General features: G+C 42.4%; 1 protein-coding gene across 2 annotated transcripts; it reads left to right on the forward strand.

Annotated features, from left to right (window-relative positions):
- The first annotated feature begins 241 nt into the window (after positions 1 to 241).
- Positions 242 to 21,301, forward strand: TPH1 (tryptophan hydroxylase 1). 2 transcript variants are annotated; one of them, XM_044425842.1, is made up of 11 exons: positions 242 to 367; positions 8,689 to 8,826; positions 10,711 to 10,894; positions 11,774 to 11,874; positions 13,092 to 13,159; positions 13,550 to 13,746; positions 15,479 to 15,614; positions 17,783 to 17,909; positions 18,979 to 19,074; positions 20,041 to 20,174; positions 21,127 to 21,301. In XM_044425842.1, the coding sequence occupies exons 1-11, from the start codon at positions 242 to 244 to the stop codon at positions 21,299 to 21,301; spliced, it is 1,482 nt and encodes a 493-aa protein (XP_044281777.1). The 2 variants fall into 2 exon arrangements, with proteins under 2 accessions (XP_044281777.1, XP_044281778.1); XM_044425843.1 differs by having other exon boundaries at positions 242 to 331.
- Positions 21,302 to 21,584: the final 283 nt, after the last annotated feature.

The raw sequence follows: 21,584 nt of genomic DNA on the forward strand, positions 1-21,584 counted from the left end.
CTCCATCCCCGGCGCCCGCCTGAAGGCCGGCGGTCAGCCCGCCCCCAGGAAGGACAAGAGGCGGCGAGGCTGCAGGGCCACCTCCTTTCCAGGGAGGCGGGGAGGCCCCCCCCCCGCTTGGCAGGAGATCAGGGGGCGGCCTCGCTCGCCCCCTGCGCCCTCCTCCCGCCCATAAATAGCCCAGCGGCGGGAGGCGCGCAGGCAGACGCTGCTCCCGCAGGTCCCGCTCGCAGCCGGCGGCATGTGCTCCGGCCGGATTGAGGCTCCCCGCAGGGGGCGATCCTTCGACTCCACCAGCGGCAGCTTCGACGAGCATCAGTTCCACAACGTGGTCGGGAGCGTGGCGCCTCTCTCCGTCCTGAATGGGGTAGGTGGGCGGAGTGCTCCGGTTCCTGGACCCCGCAAACCAAGACTTTCCCTTGGCTTGCTGAAAGCGTGAGCAGATCCGAACGGCAAAACAGCTGGCTCCTCTTTATTGTAAGGAGAAAACCTTGGTGAAGCCGAAAGCAAATGAAATGCTTTGGAATTTGAAACCTCCTGGGGATCCCCCCCTCCCCGTTTTTGGAAGTGGAAACTCTCAGTGTTTTGCCCTTCGTTTGCCCATCTGAAACAATCTAAGTTGGCAGCACTGTACCCATTGGCTTGGGATTCACTGCTGAGTAGACTTGCCTGGGGCTGCACCGTAAGAGTCTGGCATGCAAGCGACTCTTAAATTAAGCGACTCTTAAAATTTAAAGTTTAAATGCAGAAGCGACTTTGCTCAGGTTGATGTGTTCCATTTGCACATGATGCTTCCCCAGTCTGTCCATAATGACAGTTGTGATTCCGGGCTAGAAGGCATTCCTAACCTCATCGCTTAGTAAAGACACTTTTAGAAAGGGAAAGGGAGGTAAAAGGAGGGGATTGATCTTCTCCAGCTGGGTCTGGCAGCTGTTGTGATGGTGCTTAGAGTAAGCCCCCCCCCCCAAAATTCAGTGAGTAGAAAAGAACTAATATGCAAGATTTGTTCCTGCCTGTTTTCGATTCTGTGCAATGTGAAAATGTACTGGCAGGTTGTATTCACATAACTGGTAATCCCACCTGGATAATTCAGGCAATTTACCTAAGCAAGGGCCTGTATGGCTATGGGCAGTTCAGGCTGGCACTATTGCACATAGCTAGAAGCATGAGGGGAAAGTATGTATAGGCTCGTATCCTGAACACTTTGGTGGAAAGTCACCTGTAGGCAGACTGATTTATGTTTATTTCCAGGAAGCAGGAATGGATTGAGTTGCCCTGTCCATGTGCATTTTTAGGTTGCGATCAGCTGATCCCTTCATCTCATTCATTCCATACGTAGAGCGCAATCCAAGCACTCTGAGGAGGGCGTCTTTGCAGATGATGCCAATGGACATCCCAGCAGAGAACTCTTTATAAAGATCTCAGCAGGCATTGCATGCTCTTGGGCGCAGATTCAACCCATGCCTTACCTAAGTCTTCACCACTTCCCTTACTGCCAGGGCTCAGATGAGACCACTTGCTGCCAATCCCCATCATGTCAGTATAATATAAATTGCAAGTGCTAAGTGGTACAGGTTCCTAAGAATCATTGGGCTGGTTCACCTAACTATAATATTGTCCACCAGATATGGAGAAATCCATGAGCAAGACATGTGCCATACTCAGGGCCAGCCCTGCCACTTAGTAGGGTGAAGTGCTCACCTCAGGCAGCTGATGCTGAGGGGTGAGAAATGGAGGACAGAGCTGTGTTTACCACCAAGCCTTCCTGCATCCCCTACCTCAGCCTCCTGCCCCCAGGTGTGAGGCAGGCTGCTATCCCACTGCCAGTGCTGAAGAAAGATTCGGTTGCTAGTCCAGTTGGCGACAGAATGAGGGACAGAGCAGGGACACAATCTTGTTGTTTGCCCCAGGCAGCAACTATCTTGGGCCAGTCCTGGCAAGATCCTTCCTGTGATGTTAACTACCATTATATAGCGATAAGAACTACACCATCTCTGAAAATGGAGGCTGCACTTCGGAAGGGCTGTAACAGCTCATAGTCGCAGACAGATTCAATCTTAAAGTTTCCGTGTGAGCCTTTAAAAAGTTATCAGTGGTGGTGGCTCCTAGTGAGCAAAGTTCCATAGATGAACTGCATCCTTTAAGAAGGTGGCCTTCCTTCGATTTATCTTAAATCCAAAGCCTGCTAATTTCAACAGATTTCAGTACAAGTTATGTGTTGAGAGGGATACAAATAATCTTTCCCACTCATTCTCTTCATATCCTTTATGGTTTGTTTTTCATGTTTTTAATTCAGTTGTACGTCACCTAGACAACTTCAGTAATCAGGCTATCTAAAAGTGCAAATAAAGAAAGAAAGCAATATTAGAAACTTGGTTAAATCTATCACCTATTTGAAGTCATTTGAAGGTAACGCCTTCCAATAAACATTAAGCTCCTTTTCATCTCTTTCCCCCAGTCGTTTCAGTTGCTTTATTTTGCCCCCTCTCCAGCTTTGGTATGTCACTACCATCTTCTCTTATCCTACTAACCTATCTGGGTATCCCACTTTTATCAGCCAAGCAGTTTGTAACAGAAAGACACACAGAAACATGCTACCCAAATGCAGGCTGTTATTCAAAGGAGCCATCTGAGACCCACCCCTGTCACTGAAAGTGATACAGGCTGAGATTAACACACATGGCCATCCTGTGCTTGCAGCTGAGGTGGCCGTGGAGTGCATTATGTGCTGGGTTGTTATGGTTTAGCAGTGACCTGGGACTTGCAAAAGACAGTGCTGGGAACTGAGATTAGGAGGTAAGAAGGAGATTTACCTTTGCTGAACTTACTGCTGATGTCAGCAGTTTGAAGATCCTCTCTTGAGATGCCTAGCAGATTGGAAGGTGCTGGGAGGAGGGTGCTTCCCCACACATCTATGTTTGTAATGAGTGAGTTGCTGGGGAGCCGCCATGGCACTCCTTAGTCACTGATCCCCAGGCGATTTCAGGGGCCACGTCAGCCAAACCAAATACGATGCAACCGGAGCTGCTTCAGAATCAAAGCACAAGCCCTTGTTGGCTGTTTTCTTCCTTGCTGAACAAAGAACTATACACTTCTTCAGGATCTACCCAGAACCAGGTGTTTATCGAGGAGCATCAGATATCCTGGGAACAGGTTTACACCCAGCTCCTGTTCATGAAGGGGAAGCTATCAAGCAGACTCCCTGTCATCTGAAAAAGTTGGTCAGCTTTATGAGATCTATCTTTATTTTTGCTTGGATGGAGATGCAGTGCCAACATCAACTCTACATTAGAATTGAAAAAGAGTCCTGCAGCTCTTTAAAGATGAACAGCTTTATTATGCTGCAAGATTTCTGAGATTATAACAGAATAAAGGGCAACATCGCTAAGGTGCCCATGACTCTTCTTTGTGTTTGGGGTAACAGACTATCAGGCCTCCCCTCAATGACTAATTTTAAAGTGGGTCTCTTCTGTGTTCTGTTTTCCCACTAACAACATTCTCATCTGGTACTTATAACCTAAAAGAGGCACATAGGGAGGACAGGTGTCCTACTTTATAGAGGACAATCCTGTACTGAAAGGTGTCCTCTATTGGAAGGGTGGTTCATTCCACAGTCTGTTTAAAGACAGGGAACCAAAAAGAGGGAAGGAACGCAAAGGCCTCAAAGATGCCCATCAACAGTGAGCATCTGGACAGCAGGTGTGTAGGCAGGTGCACAGGTCACCTGTGCACAATCTGTGGTCAAATGTGATGCGTTTCAATGAAATCACAATAACAACACTTTTATATTTACATCTATACATATAAATCATAATATGCATATGTTATAATCTGTGTGCTCTTGTTCTCTTGTGGCAATGCCTAAGTGATCTCCTAGAGGCTCAGTGGTTATTTGTAGTGCCATGTATGAAAAGGGCCAAGTGGTTGCGGTTTGCATCTCATGACAACGGGATAAACCAGGTTGTTTAGCCAATGAGTTGATCAGCTGTCCACTTAAACAACATTGTGTGTTTTTGTACTGCTGAAGATATGCAGTTAAATCAAATGGACAATGAAGGCATCTAAGTCACTCCTCTGAGGTTGGTTTTTATGATATCGGGACAACAGCCCATGTAAGTGATGCCGTAATGTCTGCCCCGTGCCTCTAGTTTCCTTTACTGTGGGAGGAATTCTACCCCTTTTTTAAAATACGGAGCGAACTTAATGCCATTCCTTTGGAAACGGGATCCAGACAAGAAGATTCTAGAATGGACCGGAGTACAAAAATCTACTCTAAGTGGGAAAGATGGCAATTTTGCAAATCAGCGAATAGGCCTGATGATATAAAAGGTATGCAAAGCCAAACCCACTTTCCTTGATGGGGGATAACCTTTTCAAGCAAATTTCTGGTGGAAAGGTTGCCCCTCCTCTCCAAACAATTGGAAAATATAAAATTAATTTTTGAAAATATTTTCCATGTACAGATAAAATAATTTAATGTATAACAGGGACAGTCTCAGGTATAATAATCATGTGTATTAATCTGACTGTATAAACTCAATTTTAGCTATACCCATCTGTCTATATGCTATGAGCCCTGGTTAGTCAATTTGTTCTGCTTTAATAAATACAGCTATATTTCTGGGGATAAGGATTCCCAAATAAATAATGAAATCCAGGCATCACTGTAATTGCTAGTACGCTAATGTATAATGTGATATATTATCTCCAATCAGCATCAATTCAGACTTTGACCATTAATTGACTAGCCAGACAGTTCACCAAAGGTATTGATCAGTTGATCAAAACTAGAGTAGATAACTATAAATAAATAAATAGTGAGAGGTTATCCATATAAAATTTATTTTAATTTCTAAACTTTGTACAAAGCCTTGAATGTTACTGTTCTACCAAGTAGCACACACCAAGGTTTCCTAATATTGCTGTATTAGAGTGAAGCCCTGAGAGATCCAGTTTCTAGTCCCCGCTCAGCCATGGAGCCAACTGGGTAACTTTGGGCCAGTCACTCACTTTCAGTCCAACCCACCTCACAGGGTGTTGTTGTGGCGAGAAAAGGGAGCTATGCAAGTTGTACTGGTTCTTCAAAAGGGGGCAAGATGATGTAAATGCAACATAGTCATTGTCATCGTTGTCGTCATCATCATCAAATATCAGTGGAGAAAGGTGCTATCTGGTATCCCCCCCCCCCAAGAAAAAAGCTGAGAAAGCATTAATCATAGTCCTAGTCTTAGCAGGTAAATATAAAACGTTAACTCATTTCAAAAACTGATCAGTAAAGCTGAAATTACTGAATGTAGAAAAAATGATTTGCCAATGAATTTGCTGTATGCCTTTTCAGCATCCAAAGAGACAATGGGCTGTTATATCTGAGTTTAAAGCTATTAAATCAATAATGAAACGAAGATTATCAGCTGCTTGTGTTTAATAAATGTATTTAATAAATAAATCTGCTTGACCCAGTGTTGTAATAACTTGTTCCAATGTATTGGCCAAAACTCAAAACTGCAATTAATATTTTAATAGCTACATTAATCAAGGAAATAGGTTGGAAGCACAATAAATGTGGTCCTTGCCAACTTTAGGAATCACTGTAATATAAGCATCATTCAATAAAGAAAGAGGGCCTGATTCAAAAATATTGCTTCTTTAGTATAGAGGCGATAAAGTTTTGGAACTAAGAGGCTAGAAAATATTTTATTCCACTCGATTGGAAAAATTGGGAACTGCTGATTTCCCATCACTCAGTGCTTCCATAATTTCCTCCATATGCAAAGGACCTTTGAGAAACTGCTACTGTGAGGAATTGATGAACTGAAGATTAACATGAGAGAAAGAGCATGTATCTATATCATGGTTTGATGTTTTGCTACCCCTGATATGCCAGACACAATGTACCAAAAAACCTACTGGAATGCTCACATTTCCTCAATATGCCTTTGTCAATACATTGCCCAGCTAGAATCATGAAGATCATCAATTTCAATTATCACTGTTGAAGTAACAGAGAGAGATGCATGGATCAAAGTGAAAGCCCTTTAAATCATATTGATGTATCAGCCACACAGATCTCCCTAGAACACTATTTTCCCAGCCAACTTGCATCTACCTTCATCAAATGGATTTCTTGTAAATACACACACACACACACACAGAGAGAGAGAGAGAGAGAGAGAGAGAGAGAGGGGCATACATCAGCATTTACTCTATTAATTCAAAGGTTTGTTTAAATTCTGCAGCCCCTTGTCATTCTATGATATCACACTGAACACAGAAAAAAGAAAATATATTTCTTATCTCTCCTCACATATAATTCTTATCAATTGTATAACCATTACTTACTATTAGATGTTACAATATATAAATCCTTAATGTGATGCATTTAAATTCCAATATTGAATAAATCAAACATATAAAGAAGATTTTAAAATAACATTGGCAATAAAAACCACAAAATTAAATATCAAATAACTCAAATAGTGGCAATGCCCTCTCTGCTACAAAGGTCTCCAAAATATGTGGAATAATAAAACCAACCAGTCAAAATGAAAATAAAAGATAAAGAAAACCCCTTTGCCTTCAGGTTAAGACACTGGCACAATCATTGCCAGCCTGTACCTGCCCAGTTATTAGGTATGCAAACAACTCAAAGAGAAAATGTGTCCTTTTCTCTGTGTATTTATTTATTTCAGGTATTTTAAAAGGTATTTGTATCAGTATGTGAAGCTCTATTTGGTACATTAATATCAAGAGAGAAAAGTTATAGTGGGAACACACACACACACACACACACACACAGTCAAGCTGTACAGTAACAATAAATCATAATACATGGCCAAATGCCCAGAGCTTTATCTACTGAAAACATAAACATGTGCAGAGTAGAAAGAATTGGCCAAAGGCCAATTAAACTTAAATAGCATGAGCAGCAGATGAAGAGAGCTGGCCATGATCTTAACATTGTAAGAAAATGACTCTGACACCTCAAAGGATTGAAACTTCTTTAATCTTGATAGGTAATACAGAAAGTGGCCAGCTATCTAAGGCAATATTACAATCCAAGTTCCCCTGCGTAGATTCTGGCTTTCATCAATAACCTTCTTGTATCCAATTTCCTGGGTTTTATCACTACTAGGGCCCCATTAAAGCTGCCTCCTCTGTCTGGCTCTAGGGAGCAAATATGAATCCCATGGAAACTGAAGGCTAACTTGGCTGGACTCGGGTGCAGAACCAGGGATGTGATAAGCACTTTCAGCATCAAACTGAAAATCTGGTAGCAATGCCAGTAACTCATACAGAAATCTCTGCTAAGCAGACCTCTGTAGGCAGTTCCTGAAGTCCAAGGACATGCAAACTAGCTCTCTGAGAAAAAAAGTCCAAAATAGAAAGGCACACTTATTAAACTATGTAGTGCAGCTACTGTTGTTTCATGAAAGGTAATTTGGGCCTCCAAAATTTATTTTTGAATCCTTCAGTTTAATTTGAGAATCAGTGAAACTGACAGATTCCTGGAGAGTTTTAATAGACTCTGGCAATAGCCCAAACTGTTTAGACCCTTGTGTTGACATATTTTTCAGCAGAGCAAGTACATGTTCTCCCCTTGTTCCATTTTTGGAACTTTAATTAGTGGAGGTTTATGGGGAATTTGTGGCAGTTCCACTCCAAGTTAGCATGGTCATGATCTGATTTGTGTATGGATGGTTTTGATGTGACGAACTGTGGAAGAAAGTTATTTATAAATTGAAAGTAATATGGCCACAGAAGACAAACATTTGCTAGTGAGAGGAATATGTATAAAATGGCTCAAATCCCAAATCTAGCATTATTCAGCCAATGCTGAGCATTATTAAGCCTACAATTTAAGTTCCATTGAGCTAAGTGGAACATATTATTAAATGGGCAGAATTGGGCTGTAAAACTGCAATCTAGGACTCACCCAAGAGTTAGTCTGAGTGAACATGATGGGGATGAAGACATATAGTGTAGTATAGACATAGAAAGAATAAACTGTATGATTAAATTATGTCAGATAAGATTAGCTGTATCACTTATTCACAGATACCTATTGAATTTTGCTCATGTTGCATGACCATCCAGTTCTTTTGACACTTTCTGAGTGTTTGTGGGGATATTTCAGTAAGTCCTAAGTAGGGTTGAAAAATCAATAAGTTTAAATTAAACAATATGAATGTGTAGGAATATCTGAGGACTCTTGACTCTTGTTTTTGGGTTCCCTGTGAATCTTCTAGCATGCAGTGGCCAAAATCTTCCTATGGCTGTGCTCTTTTACTCCAGGGTAACACATACAGTGCCTCTTTGCATATCTCCATGCTTATAGGCCCTATAGAAGGCTGAATATAAATACAATAGAAATACATACATGCATATATACATATACATCTACACAGTTTAAGTATTTGTAGTGCTGTCTCAGAGCTCTGCAATTGTGCAAGTGCCTAGGGCCAGCAGAGACTTTAATCCAGTGCTGGTCCAAAGCATACTGAACTGGATGCATGTTTCATTGAAATCAGACAGATGCACTTGTATTGAAATGAGTTTGGGACTCAGATGCCAGAAAATCAATGACAAATCTCATTGGGTAAAACTCACTGGAAGGTTTGACAGTCTTCTATTTTTTTGAAAAAATCTTTACAGATTAGACTTATTTAACTGTGATTGCCACACTTGTAGATCTACAAGACAAATTACACTTTGAATGAAGACAATAAGGAGAACAAGGATAATTCATCTGAAAGGGGAAGAGCTGCTGTCATTTTTTCTTTGAAAAATGAAATTGGTGGACTTGTCAAAGCACTAAAACTCTTTCAGGTAAGTCATCTCTATTAAGTATAGCAGGCATAATAAAGCCAGTAAAGGTGATAATTTTGGAAAAGCATAATGCATGTTCTTATTGTACTAAGAAATTGGTTTGGATTGCATTTTCCCAAAGAAAAATGCATTAAAATTATATATATTCAGCAATAATAATCACATCAATGGTGAAGGGACTACTTTATTAAAGAGAAAACAGGTTTGTAGTGATGTGGCTGCAAAAAAAGGTAACTGCTGGTTTTGGCTGCATTAATAGAAGTGTCACTTCCAAATCACATGAAGTACTTGTTCCCCTCTAACCACACTGGTTAGCCCTCATCTTGAGTACTGCATCCAGTTCTGAGAACTGCAGTTTAAGGAAAATGCAGAAAAACTGGAAAAGATTCAGAGAAGGGCAGCAAATTTGTTCCGGGGACTGGAAACAAAGGTCTATGAGGAGAGACTGCAAGAATGGGACATTTTTAGCCTTGAGAAGACTGAGAGGAGATAAGATAGCGCTCTACAAGTCCTGGAAAGGTTGCCACAAAGAGGAAGGCCAGGATCTCTTCTTAACCATATCGGATTGCAGGACAGAATAATGGACTTAATGGACATGATGCCAGAGTCTGGCTGAATATCAGGGAAAACATCCTGATTGTTAGAGCAATATGATAATAAGACAGTACAGATTAATAGTGGCAGCAAGAAGAAATTACATAGCAAGGTTATAATGCTAATGCACTTTCCAGGGGTGCAAATCCCCCATAGCAGTGACGGCAGTTCCAGGACTGGCCTGGCTGTTCCCTGCTCTTTCATGACTGGCCTGAGAATCTGCGTCTTGGTTGGGTCCCAAGGAATCATATACTATGCCACTGATTCCGCCCCATTCTGGACAATCTTTAATGGCTTTAAGAGTGTCCTACAAACTGGGAAATACTAGTCTTAAGCACAGACACACATTCAGTCTGCTGAAAAGGTAATTCTCATCTCGGCTACCCTGGCTGAAAGCAGGCCCCCCTGCCTGATAGTGTAGAGAGGGCCCCCAGTGCTCTCAAGTGAGTCTCTAAGACAGAGTCTTCAGATTTGGAGGATGGGTGCAGATGGCTCTGTAGTTTCAAGATTACCAAGTAGAGATACTCAGACAGAGCCTGAGAACCAGCCTCCCTTGGAAAAGGAGGAAGACAATTCAGAACAGGGAGGGACAGAGACTGGGGGTGGGGAGGTCCCTCACCCCATAAGGAGACAATAGTCCAAGTGAGTGGGCCAGTTGTGTGGTGTCTGAAGCCCCTGCCATCTAGCCCTCAAGCAGAGGAAGCCACCCTGAGGGAAGAGATGTTCCAGTTTGGATAGACACTACTCCCTCATCTCAAAGTGGTCGTTACTTTGAATTATACTGTTTGAAACCTGCAGAACTCAAATGAAAGACTCTGCTTCATCTAAGGTTGCTGGAGAGGGAAAAAAGGGGAAAGATGTGCTCCTGACAGCAGCCTTAACCTTGTGTAAATTGCCCAGAGAACTTCAGCTGTGAGGCAGTAAAATTATTATTATTAAATAATAGTAATAGTAATAATTAATGGCCTACAGATGGTGCCAAAGGCTTATCTACCAGCCTCAAGCTGTTCAGCACCCACAGAATTAACTCTTGGAGCTAACATAGCTATATAACCCAATAAATGGGCCCAAACAGAACTCCAGGTGTGAGCACCACTAATTTCTTGAGGTAGGAATGGACTTCCAAGTTTCCACCACAGATTCCAACTGGAGACAGTATCTACTGCAGTCTGTTTGCCACAGGACACAAAATATGTTTGACAAAATAGATTTAAAAAAAAGAGTTGAATAGCACAAACTTTGGTTCTCAGATGCTGTTGACCATCTAACCAAAATGATCTTATCCATCAGGACAAACACGTCAACCTGGTGCATATAGAATCTCGAAAATCCAGAAGACGGAATTCAGAGTTTGAGATCTTTGTAGACTGTGACAGCAACAGGGAACAGCTAGATGAGATCTTCCACCTCTTGAAATCTCATGTCAGCGTTGTAGCTGTGAACCCAGCAGACAATTTCATTGTACAGGAAGATGGTAAGGAGGAAAAAAGGAGTGTGATTCCTTAGAAATCAGTGCTGATTGTGCTTGATTTTAGAGACAATGTTGTGTTTTATTTAATTTTCTCCCCTTTGGACAAACTTCTATTTCTTCTCCTCTAGAAAGAACATTCTTAGAACTCCCCCCGCCCCATATACTTTTTATTAAAAAAGTATTGGGAGTTCAGGAAAGATTTCCTTCCATTTGTTTCCCCAACTGTAGAAAGATATATGGAATAAGCCGAGGGACTCCTCTTCTTGGTATATCTACTTCCCTTTTCTGGGACCTCTAGTCATTCAGTCCCACTTCTAGACCATGCATCTTAGGTTTGTTCTTTACATATTTCCTGAGAACATTTTTCTCTCTGCCCTCTAGGACCTTTTCCTAGTCTTCTCAAACTTTTGAGCTGTTACAGTCCCATGAGTATTTTAAGTACATTATATTTGTGTGAAACATTTGATTGCATTCTTAGGGTATTTGGCACACATGCTCTTGAGAAGTTTTATTTAAAATTGGTATTAAAGGGTTCCCTTTATGAACTAGTTGCTTCTTTGCATGGCACTATAGCACTTCCCTCCTTCACTTAGAAGCACAGATAGCATCTATGGGACTAAGAGCTGAACCAAAGCCATTTTAATTTAATGAAAAGATATAATAGTGCTATATTGTTTCCACCAAGTTTAATATAGCCAGTGACCATATAAATAAAGACTGGCTATTTTTAATTAACTGCCCAGTGTTGTGCTTAAGTCAGACATAGTTCTTCTGCCATTAAGTCTCGAATGGCTAAATTTAATTTGTGCAGTAGCTGGCTATGCAAACATTTTCCATTTTATAAGCAGCTTAAGATTTATGTGAATTTTCTTCATTCCCCAGATATGGAAAACATCCCGTGGTTTCCTAAGAAAGTCTCTGATCTGGATAAATGTGCAAACCGTGTTCTGATGTATGGATCTGACCTAGATGCAGACCATCCCGTGAGTAGATTTGCACTGGCATTTGCCTCCCAATAGTTTTGAAGAGCTGCATGAGGCATTCACTTATGGAAATCTAACTTTGAATCTCTTATACTTTAGATCTGTGGTCAAAGTTTACTATGCATTAGAATAGAACAGAACAGAACAGAACTAGAGTTGGAGGGGGCCTATAAGGCCACTGAGTCCAGCTCCCTGCTCTGCTTCCACGCGTGGTCACCCATCCAGCTGCAGGCCTGCGCCCTTCCAGCTTAGCAGAGGTGACTTGCCATGCTAGCTCAATGGATCGCTATGTATAATATTCATATAATATGTACAACTAGAATGACCAACATAATACTGGAGTCTTAGAGAGTGCTCCATGAAAGGCCAAAGGCATCCCCTTGTGCAAATAACTCCGGTGGCTTTGGCTTCGGTTTTATTCAAATGGGCAAGGGCAAGTCCTAAGGAATATTCACTTGAAGGTCATCTGGCAAGCCTCAAGTCTGGGAGGGGAAGACCCTGAACGCTGGGGCCACGATTGGCTCTCTTTCTCCAGCACAGTTTAACCTACCCCACAGGTGGGTGATGTGTGGCCCTCCAGAAGTCTTGGCATATAACTCCCCTTGAGTCTTCACCATTGGCAATTCTGGCTAGGGCTGATGGGAGCTATAGGCCAAAACACAAATTCCCCCACTCCTGGCCTATATAACCCAAATCTTGAGCAGAATGCAGTCGCAGAAAGGGGAGTCATTTACTCCATGGAAGTAGGTGGTCTGGAGGATTAAAAGGCATGAGCCAGGAGTCCTGTCTCATTGCCTTGCTCTTGCATAGTTCTCATTTATCCATTTTATGCAGAGGGATTTGAAATCTGTACTGCTGAACTGTCGGTTCCTGCTTTGATTAGTGGAGTGTGCTTAAGTAATGTCACTCTAAAATGTTCAGCAAATCCCTGTTGTATGTATCCGGTGCAGAGGTAGGAACCTCTTTCAGTCCGAGGTCAAATTCAATTTCAGAGAGACCTTCAGAGCCAACATTCCAGTAGTGAGCTGAGTCGAATGAAAAGATGTGGCACTGAAGACAAAAGGAGTGGGGCAAAATACAAAATACATGCTCTTCTACCCAAGATTTTTCTTGATAGAACTATTATTCCACCACCCCCGTCACACACATATTGGTGAAAGCTTACGAGTAATCACAAAAACTGACCGAGGATTTTTTTTTTTTAATTCCATTATTAGGGTTTCAAAGACAATGTTTATCGAAAGAGACGGAAGTACTTTGCAGACCTTGCTATGAATTACAGACAGTAAGTTTCACTGCTTGCTAAATGCTCTTTTCTTTGATTTTCAAATATCCAGGCTGAGAAGGCTCCTTTTGGCCCCACAAAATCCAAGTCAGGTTTTAGTACAATAAATCAGGTTGTCTACCCAAATCATTTACCAGATCAAGCAGAAGCAATTTTCACCACCCCTCTTGACAGGTTGCTTAGACTTGCAGTGCAGGTGACTATTCAGACAGACTGAGATGCTTCTCTTCTTCTATGAACCCATTAAATCCACCTTCAAGCCCCATTTTCCACCGACTGCACCAGATTGACAAGCAATTGCTAATGCTGAGCCATCAGAAAATGTTTTTTCTTTTTCATTTCTGAAACTTATTCATGAAAGTCAAGCCTTCATTTGGTTTCTCATTATAGTGGTGAACCAATTCCCAAAGTGGAATTCACTGAGGAGGAGATCAGAACTTGGGGCACGGTATTCCGAGAGCTCAGTAAGCTCTACCCAAGCCATGCTTGCAGAGAATATCTTAAAAACCTACCATTGTTGTCCAAATATTGTGGCTACCGTGAAGACAACATACCGCAGCTGGAGGATGTGTCGCGGTTTCTGAAAGGTAATTGGCGGATATTTATTTGTTCAGATGGTTTTGCTGGGGCTGGGAGGCTGTTATGGCCAAGGCAGGGAAGCCTTTTTCTGACAAGGAGAAACAATTCCTCCAGAGCTAACCTGTGAGGTGGTGAGTGAGCCTGGAATGAGCAGAGGGTGGGACCACCCTCTTTTCTGTCTTTCTGCCACCCGTTTTTCTCTCTCCTTCCCTGCCCACTGCTTTGCTTCAGAAAGGCAGATTTTTCTTCCTGGAAGTTGGAACTGGTTGGTTACAGAGGGTTGCATGTACCCTGGAGCTACAGGTTGCTTGCCTCCGTGTTAGATTGTGGCTCTGAAGAGCAAGAGGCTGGGGACAGACCTACATATATATGAACCGCTGGGAGCTGGACATCTTCTGAGGGGAGTTGGCAGGATGTTCATCTTCTCTTCTGATCATCTGACAATAAAATAAATCCACAGTCCTTAGCCTCATGGAAGTTGCCTGAGGCTAACTTGAAAGATTACCGTTGCTCATTATGGAAATAACATTCAAATTGTTCAAGATCCTTTCACATTTCTTATCTCAATCAGCATGGCTTGTTTAAAACAGCAGCACATGCCAGATGTCATTAGATTAATTAGTTGCCTGGGCATGACTTACTGTATTGTCTGAACCATGGTGGCATGGCTCATTTGAGGTGGAAACAACTCTAAAATAGCCCATGGCCTGTTGCTGAGTTATTTGAGAGTCATTTCATCTTCGACAAGCCATGCCACCTGGGTTCAGACAGCACAAACAGCCATGCTTGTTTTTGTAAGCTGTCCTGAGATGTTTGTAGTAGATGGGTTAGAAAAGCTTTCAATCAATCAATCAATCAATCAATCAATCATCTGTATGCATAATTAAACTAGTGTTGTCTGGCATGTGCCATTAATTTAAATATGTAACTATGGCTTAAATATGTAAGCCATGGAAGCTTGTTTGTATGAACTAGTGCCTTGTCTTTTTAAGAGTCCAATTGTATTTCATGTTCCAGTGTATGCTCAGAGTGGTGTGTGACAAAATAGGTGGAGCCATGAAATGAAAAATAAGTGGAAACAAACACAAAAAGGTCATTAAAATGGAAACAGCAAAGCAATTTCACAGCAAGATGGAAATACAAGTCACAACCAGATCACAATATTATTAACTGAGAACCTTTGTTGGTGGATTAGAAATGTAATAAATAAAATTATTCAGAACCAATACTTCTCACTGTTAAGACCAATATAATAGAACCTCCAAGCAGGGAATTACGAGCATATAACAAATGACTCTTGCAGAATAACTCAGAGTCTTCATTTTCACTCCACCCCTGTATACACATTACTTCCCATCACTGACTTCTTGCTCAGCTGATAATAAAACCATCTAACATAGTCTTAAACAACCTACTATTCTCCAGATGTTTTGGATTACAAGTCTCATCAGCCCCAGCTAACATGGACAATGGTCAAGAATGCTGGGAGTTGTAGTCCAGAACAACTGGAATGCACCAGATTCTGGAAAGTGATTGAATATCTAGCTGTTCTTGTCTCTTGTGTAATCTCTTCCTATATACACTTGTTCAAACAAATTCCACTGAATTTGCCTGGCCTTTCTGCTAAACAAGCTTGCATAGGACGTCAGTCTTTGTGTCACCTCCATTATGAAACTCTTCAGTCAGAGCATTTTGTCATATGAGAAGAAACTGCATCATGGTTACATCTTGGCTTTGCAGAACGCACTGGATTTACTATCCGCCCTGTTGCTGGATACCTGTCACCCAGAGACTTCTTGGCGGGCTTAGCATTCAGAGTATTCCACTGCACCCAATATGTTAGGCACAGTTCGGACCCGCTTTACACACCTGAACCGTAAGCAAATTTCTTTTTTTAAACCTCATGACAAATAAAGTATGCTGGCTGATTCCAAATAAAGCACCTCAGGGTTAGCCAAACTGAGGCTCGGGAGCCATATGCAGCAATGTGAGTTTATTTTGGGGCTTGCTGCTTCGTGCTGAGGGCACCCGTGGGTGCCCGCTTGCTGCTTGCCACCTCCATTGCCACTGCTGCAGGCACCCACTTACCACTCACCACTTGTGGGTGCCTGCTCACAGCTCCCAGACACCTGACATTTACCTATGTGACTCTACTGTTGCGCACATCTGCCCCCACCCCCCGCTCTATCTGAAACCTGATTTCTAAAGGTGGGCTTTATAATCACATGACAAGCCTAGATGGAGCAGTGTCTTCACATCCAAAGATGCAACTCACATTTATGCTGCTCTCATGAGTTGCTGGTGGGCAGCAGAGAAGGGAGTTGTGTGCTTAGTACTTTTTCTTTTGGAGGATTTTCACAAATATTTAACACCAGCCTAGCCCACATGATGCTGACTGCTTGCACTTAACTTATGTCTGGGGAAAAAATGATATGGAATTTTCTCCTGAGATCTTTTATCAGAATTTAAGAGGCATGCTCTGAGTATTAATGTATGACAATTTGAGCTGAAGTGTCTTGAATGTTCCATTAAATTAAATGAAGTATTTCCAGCTATCTACTGAAGCAAATGAATCAAATGATTATTGGATTAATTTCATTCCTATGCTGCTCAATAACTGGAGCTCTATGGGTGGTTCACAAGAGTTCACCACTATATTCTTGTGCATTTTCCTTGTCTCCGGGGCATGAGCCAAATTTGTCCAATTGATGCTCCTATGTTGGAGGGGCAGGTTCTGTAGTACACATTTATAAATTTCCCAAAAGGAGGAAATGCATTATTAAAAAAGGGACAAAAAAGGCAAATAGGACAGTGATTTAGATATATTAATTTGCATGCAGAAATGCAAATTTTGAAATAGTAATGCAACATTTAAATAGAAATACAATACATCTCACCATAGTGTGAAAGACTGAATGGGTGACAAGGTTACCTGCTATTTAATTGCTGTTGATGGGGTTAATTGCTGTTCTTAGAGTTTATTAACTTTAAAGTAGAATTGGACATAGCACCCTTAGAAACAGAGGTCACTTTCATATAAAAGACAGTCCTCTGGCAGTCCTTTGGTGTAGTGGTTAAGAGCAAGGGCTGGGACTCAGACGATCTGGGTTCTAGTCCCCGCTCAGCCATGGAGCCAACTGGGTGACTTTGGGCCAGTCTCAGACTCTCAGCCCAACCTACCTCACAGGGTTGTTGTTGTGGGGATAAGATGGAGGAGATGTAAGCTGCTTTGAGCCCTTCGTAGGAAAAAGGCAGGATATAAAAAATTGAAAAAAAATCAGAAAAAAAAATAAAGGGTGATCCTCTGAAAAAGAGGAAACTTGGCCACCCTACCACGATGTATATCCCTCTTCACTGTGCACATTCATTCCTTCCGTGTGCCATATGGATTACTCAGGCAGAGACCTGAGCGGTGTGCTTTCTTCTGTTGAGGGGGGATAATAATTTAAACTGGACCCATGGCTCTCTATGTGGAGCATCCATGTAACTTTATGTCTATGTGGTACTATTTTTACAACAGGAAAGATTGGTAGTCTAGCTAAGCATGTGAACACACCCTGGGTAAAGCTGCTTCATGCTTTCCCCAATTTGCACCCTCATATTTACATCTGCCTACCAAATTCCTAATCTACACCTTGAATTTGACAAATTGGTACGTAGCTTATGCAATCTAATTGTTATTGTTGTTAGTCGCGAAGTCATGTCCAACCCACCGCGACCCCATGGACAACATTCCTCCAGGCCCTCCTGTCCTCCACCATCCCCTGGAGTCCACTCAAGCTCACACCAACTGCTTTAGTGACTCCATCTAGCCACCTCATTCTCTGCCGTCCCCTTCTTCTTTTGCCATCTAATAACTGTTGGTTTTAACAACGTGTTCCTCCAGAATTCTTGGAGCAATTTGTCATCTGCATGTTTAATAATACTTTCATATTGTTGCACTTACCGCCTAATTAGATTAGGTAGGAGTGTGAATCATGTATGCGGCATCTGCAAGAGGTGGGCTGCTTGGTTCATCACTTGTTTGTCTTCCCTGCTTTCCAGTGACACCTGCCATGAGCTTTTAGGCCATGTCCCTCTTCTGGCGGAGCCCAGTTTTGCTCAGTTCTCCCAGGAAATTGGCTTGGCCTCCCTCGGAGCATCCGATGAAGCTGTTCAAAAGCTGGCAACTGTAAGCAGAAGATACTGCTCAGTGAAATACGTTCTTCAATTTCAGTAATATTACAGTACTGCTGTCTTGTGTATTTCTGGTATTAAGTCCTGATATTAAAAAGTAGTGAATCAGAGTTTGGCTATATATGTAAATAGCAGACATGCACATTATCCTGAAATCCAGCGAAATTAAGACATTTAAAGTACCACTGATTTCAATGTGCTGTTGCACTAATACCAGCAGAATTAAAAGGGTTTAATGAGGCTGTCATAATCTAATAATGCTACCTTTTCCACACACAAGCAGGATCAAATGTAACAAAATGGCCCCTTCCAGTGAGCTGATGGAATAGGGAGGGCTAGCCAAAACTTGCATGATGCCGTGCTCCCCCAATCCAAAGAATTGGCCCTCCTTCCCTGCTGCCCAGCTTCAGGAAAGCTTGATTGCAGTGGGGAAGGGCTGATTTGAGCATGAGAGTGAATGGGGTCTGGGAAATCCCACTGGGACTGCAGGCCAGCACTGGGTGGCTTCCCAGAATATGGGCCCGCAGCTGTCAATATCCTTGCCCAGAACCAATTTGGACCTGAAGGTGAAAAAGATTCCCTGTGCATGAAGTGGGTTATTACAGTCTAGAAAACCCAGTCACCTTCCTCACACACCTCTGACCCACCATCCTTTCCCTCATGCCTGAGGTAGGGTATCTGTTTGTATTCTGAAAAATTCTGAAGGCATCTTTCATTCCTCGGTCATATAAGGGACTTCGGCCTTTAAACTGGGAACTGGGAATTTGGAGGTGTTTCTGAATCTAGGGTGGGGTTTTAAAATTATGTTTTGTGGGTGATGGATCAAGTCAATGGTGGGGCTGTAACTTGCCTTTAGAAGGAAATTACCCCCATCTCAATCGGAAGGGGAAATGGCCCTTGTGCTTTCATTTTTCAGGCAGCTTAGTTCCTAAACCATTGAGACTTGAGCTTTTAAGCTATTTTGCATCCAGGCAAGGGAGCATGAAAACGCACGTTGCTGAGTTTCTGCATCTCTGTTGAAGGTCACAGTTTCCCTTTGTTTCTTCCATTGTCTTCTTTCCTAGTGCTACTTTTTCACTGTGGAGTTTGGCTTATGTAAACAGGAAGGCCGGCTGAGAGCCTATGGAGCTGGCTTGCTCTCTTCTATCAGTGAACTAAAGGTAAGCCCTAAAGCATCTTCAAACTGTAATCAGTAAGTCTTGTATAATGGCTTTTAAAACATTCTACATTTGGAGAAAGCTTTTCACATCAGTCCCTCTGCCAAGGTGGCCAGATGATTGACTGGAGCTGGCCAGTTAGAATGTACCTTGTCTGTGCTAAAGAAACCATGACAACCATTCCTCTGCCTTTCAATCCGATTTCCAATGTAATTCAAGGTACCTTCCAGCCTTCTATGGTGTGGTACTGTCTGCTTCCATGTAAATCTCTTTTTTAATTTTTAAAATCTTTTGAAACTTCTGCTGTTAGTCATCTCTATAAGTGTATGCTGAAAGGTAGAAAAAAAAAATCAAGGAATTCCTGAGACTCCGCTTGTAGAGAATTATCTAGGGTACATTCCAGGCTTCTATGGTGTCCTTGGTTCACATGGGGCCTTTGTCAGGCCTGTTCAGCTGGGTGAACTGTGTGCCCTCAAACACATCCATCATTCTACCAAACTTACCTGTGCATTGCAGGGGAGATCAGTCATGGCGGGCAAGCTGTCTGTCGGGGAAGCTTGACTGCCATTGTCTGTCTTCTGCGGAAGAACACCCAATCGGTTTCCAAGGAGACTAGAGCTCCCTAACCCATAGAAGGGGGAATGTGGTCATGCCCATCACTCTGTGTGCACTTTGGCTGAAGGAATGAAAGTGCGGGCTGGTGTCTGAACTGTGCAGATGTGAACCGCACTGTTTCAACAGGTTCCCATCATGTGGACAAAACTTGCATAACCGCAGCTTGTAAGCATGTAAATTTACACCCTGATCCCTACATGTGGTTGGGGCAAAACCATTAGGTAGGAGGAGCCAAAGTTTAGCTAAGTTATATCCTGATGTTGAATTACTCGCCACCGCTGAACATTTTTCAGTGCTGGTGCCTGCAATTTGCGCAAAATCTAATCCTTGCCATTTTGCTTGTCTGGCAACCAGCATGCACTGTCTGGGAACGCCAGGGTCAAACCCTTTGATCCCAGTGTCACCTGCAAGCAAGAGTGCATGATTACAACATTCCAGGAAGTTTACTTCATTTCAGAAAGCTTTGAAGATGCAAAGGAGAAAATGAGGTAATTCGTTTTCTTTTTCTTTTAAAAAATCTTACCATTGTGTGCCTGCTTTGCCATTCCAATTCAGTTCTGGAGTTCTTGTGTGGTGGGATTAGTGTTTTTGAAACCAGAGAGAAAACAACGCTCAGTTCTAACATTTGTGCACTTCACTGTGGCTTCTCTGGTTGTCCAGATCTGGGATTGCCGTTTTACCATTACTGATATGGAAGCACCATAGAGTCCTCTGGCAAGAGCAACCATGGAAGTGGCTTCTTCTAGCCTATGCTCTCTATGGCCCTCAGAAGCCTAGCAAAAGACATATCATTGCTCACTTGATTTTATTGGCTGTGTGAGGTGTCCATTTCCCTGCTTACTTTCAGAAACAGGGATACAGTGCAGAAGGATGGAGGAAGGAGTGGGGAGTGCAGAAACTGGATTGTATTTTGAACCACAGATTGTCCAACTGACCAGTTCAGGAAATTTACATCCTGTGGAAACAGCGCAGGGTTGTTTGCTGTGCCGTGTGAACCCAGCCACTAACTGAGCAGTACAGTGTGGTGGCCAAGGCTCAGCTGTGATTATGAAAGTTTTCACTTCTCTGCATACTAAGTAGCCTTAGACAGATCAGTCTTTTTTACACTCAGCCACCCCACCACTCTCACATCTGTATTATGAGGATACAATAATATTCTCCTTTGTCAGAGGGTTGTGTAAGGATTATAGCAAGATAATGTATGTCAATTTCTCAAAAGCTCTGTTTCAGTCAGGGCTGGGCAACTTGTGGCCAAACATATTTTAGCCTACAACTCCCATCAGTTGTATTTAGCTAAGCCAATGGCAAGTGCTCATGGGAGGTGTAGGTAAAAGATACTGCAGGGAACGCATACAAATAATGATCATTAGTTAAAAGCTTTATGCAGAAGGTTGAAGCTGAGTTTCATCAGAACCCTTTTTCTTTTCCCCATCCGAACAGGGAGTTTGCAAAGACTATCAAGCGCCCCTTTGGAGTGAATTATAACCCTTATACACAAAGTGTTCAGCTCTTGAAAGACCCAAGGAGCATCGCTAATGTGGTGAATGAGCTCCGCCATGAACTGGACATTGTCAGCGATGCCCTCAACAAGATGGGCAAGCAGCTGGGAATCTAACCTATCCAATGACCATCTGCCACTCTGCACTCTGCAGCTACGACTTTTGTCCTATTTGAGGCAAGAAAACACTGTGTGTGCTTTATACAGAATGCTGCTTTTCCAGAACTAAAGCATTAATGCTAGGACATATGTTCTTATTCTGTGGTGTCCTGGAAACAGTCTTTCTCAATATGTTTATGCTATTCTTTGCTTTCATCTTCTGGTTCTTTCTCAGTGATTTGGAAGGAAAGCAGACTTAATTTACTCTAGCAAAATTGCTCTAGAATCTGCAATGAACGTT

Source organism: Varanus komodoensis, unplaced genomic scaffold (assembly GCF_004798865.1).
Source record: "Varanus komodoensis strain SLA01 unplaced genomic scaffold, ASM479886v1 scaffold16, whole genome shotgun sequence".
NCBI classification, from domain to species: Eukaryota; Metazoa; Chordata; class Lepidosauria; order Squamata; family Varanidae; genus Varanus; species Varanus komodoensis.

What these genes read in the sequence shown, in the direction of transcription:
- TPH1 (XM_044425842.1), top strand. Translation starts at nt 242, where the DNA reads ATGTGCTCCGGCCGGATTGAGGCTCCCCGCAGGGGGCGATCCTTCGAC. An exon ending in TGTGTCGCGGTTTCTGAAAG is followed by an intron (nt 13,747 to 15,478) that starts GTAATTGGCGGA and finishes TTGGCTTTGCAG; the next exon opens with AACGCACTGGATTTACTATC. An exon ending in CTGTTCAAAAGCTGGCAACT is followed by an intron (nt 17,910 to 18,978) that starts GTAAGCAGAAGA and finishes CTTCTTTCCTAG; the next exon opens with TGCTACTTTTTCACTGTGGA.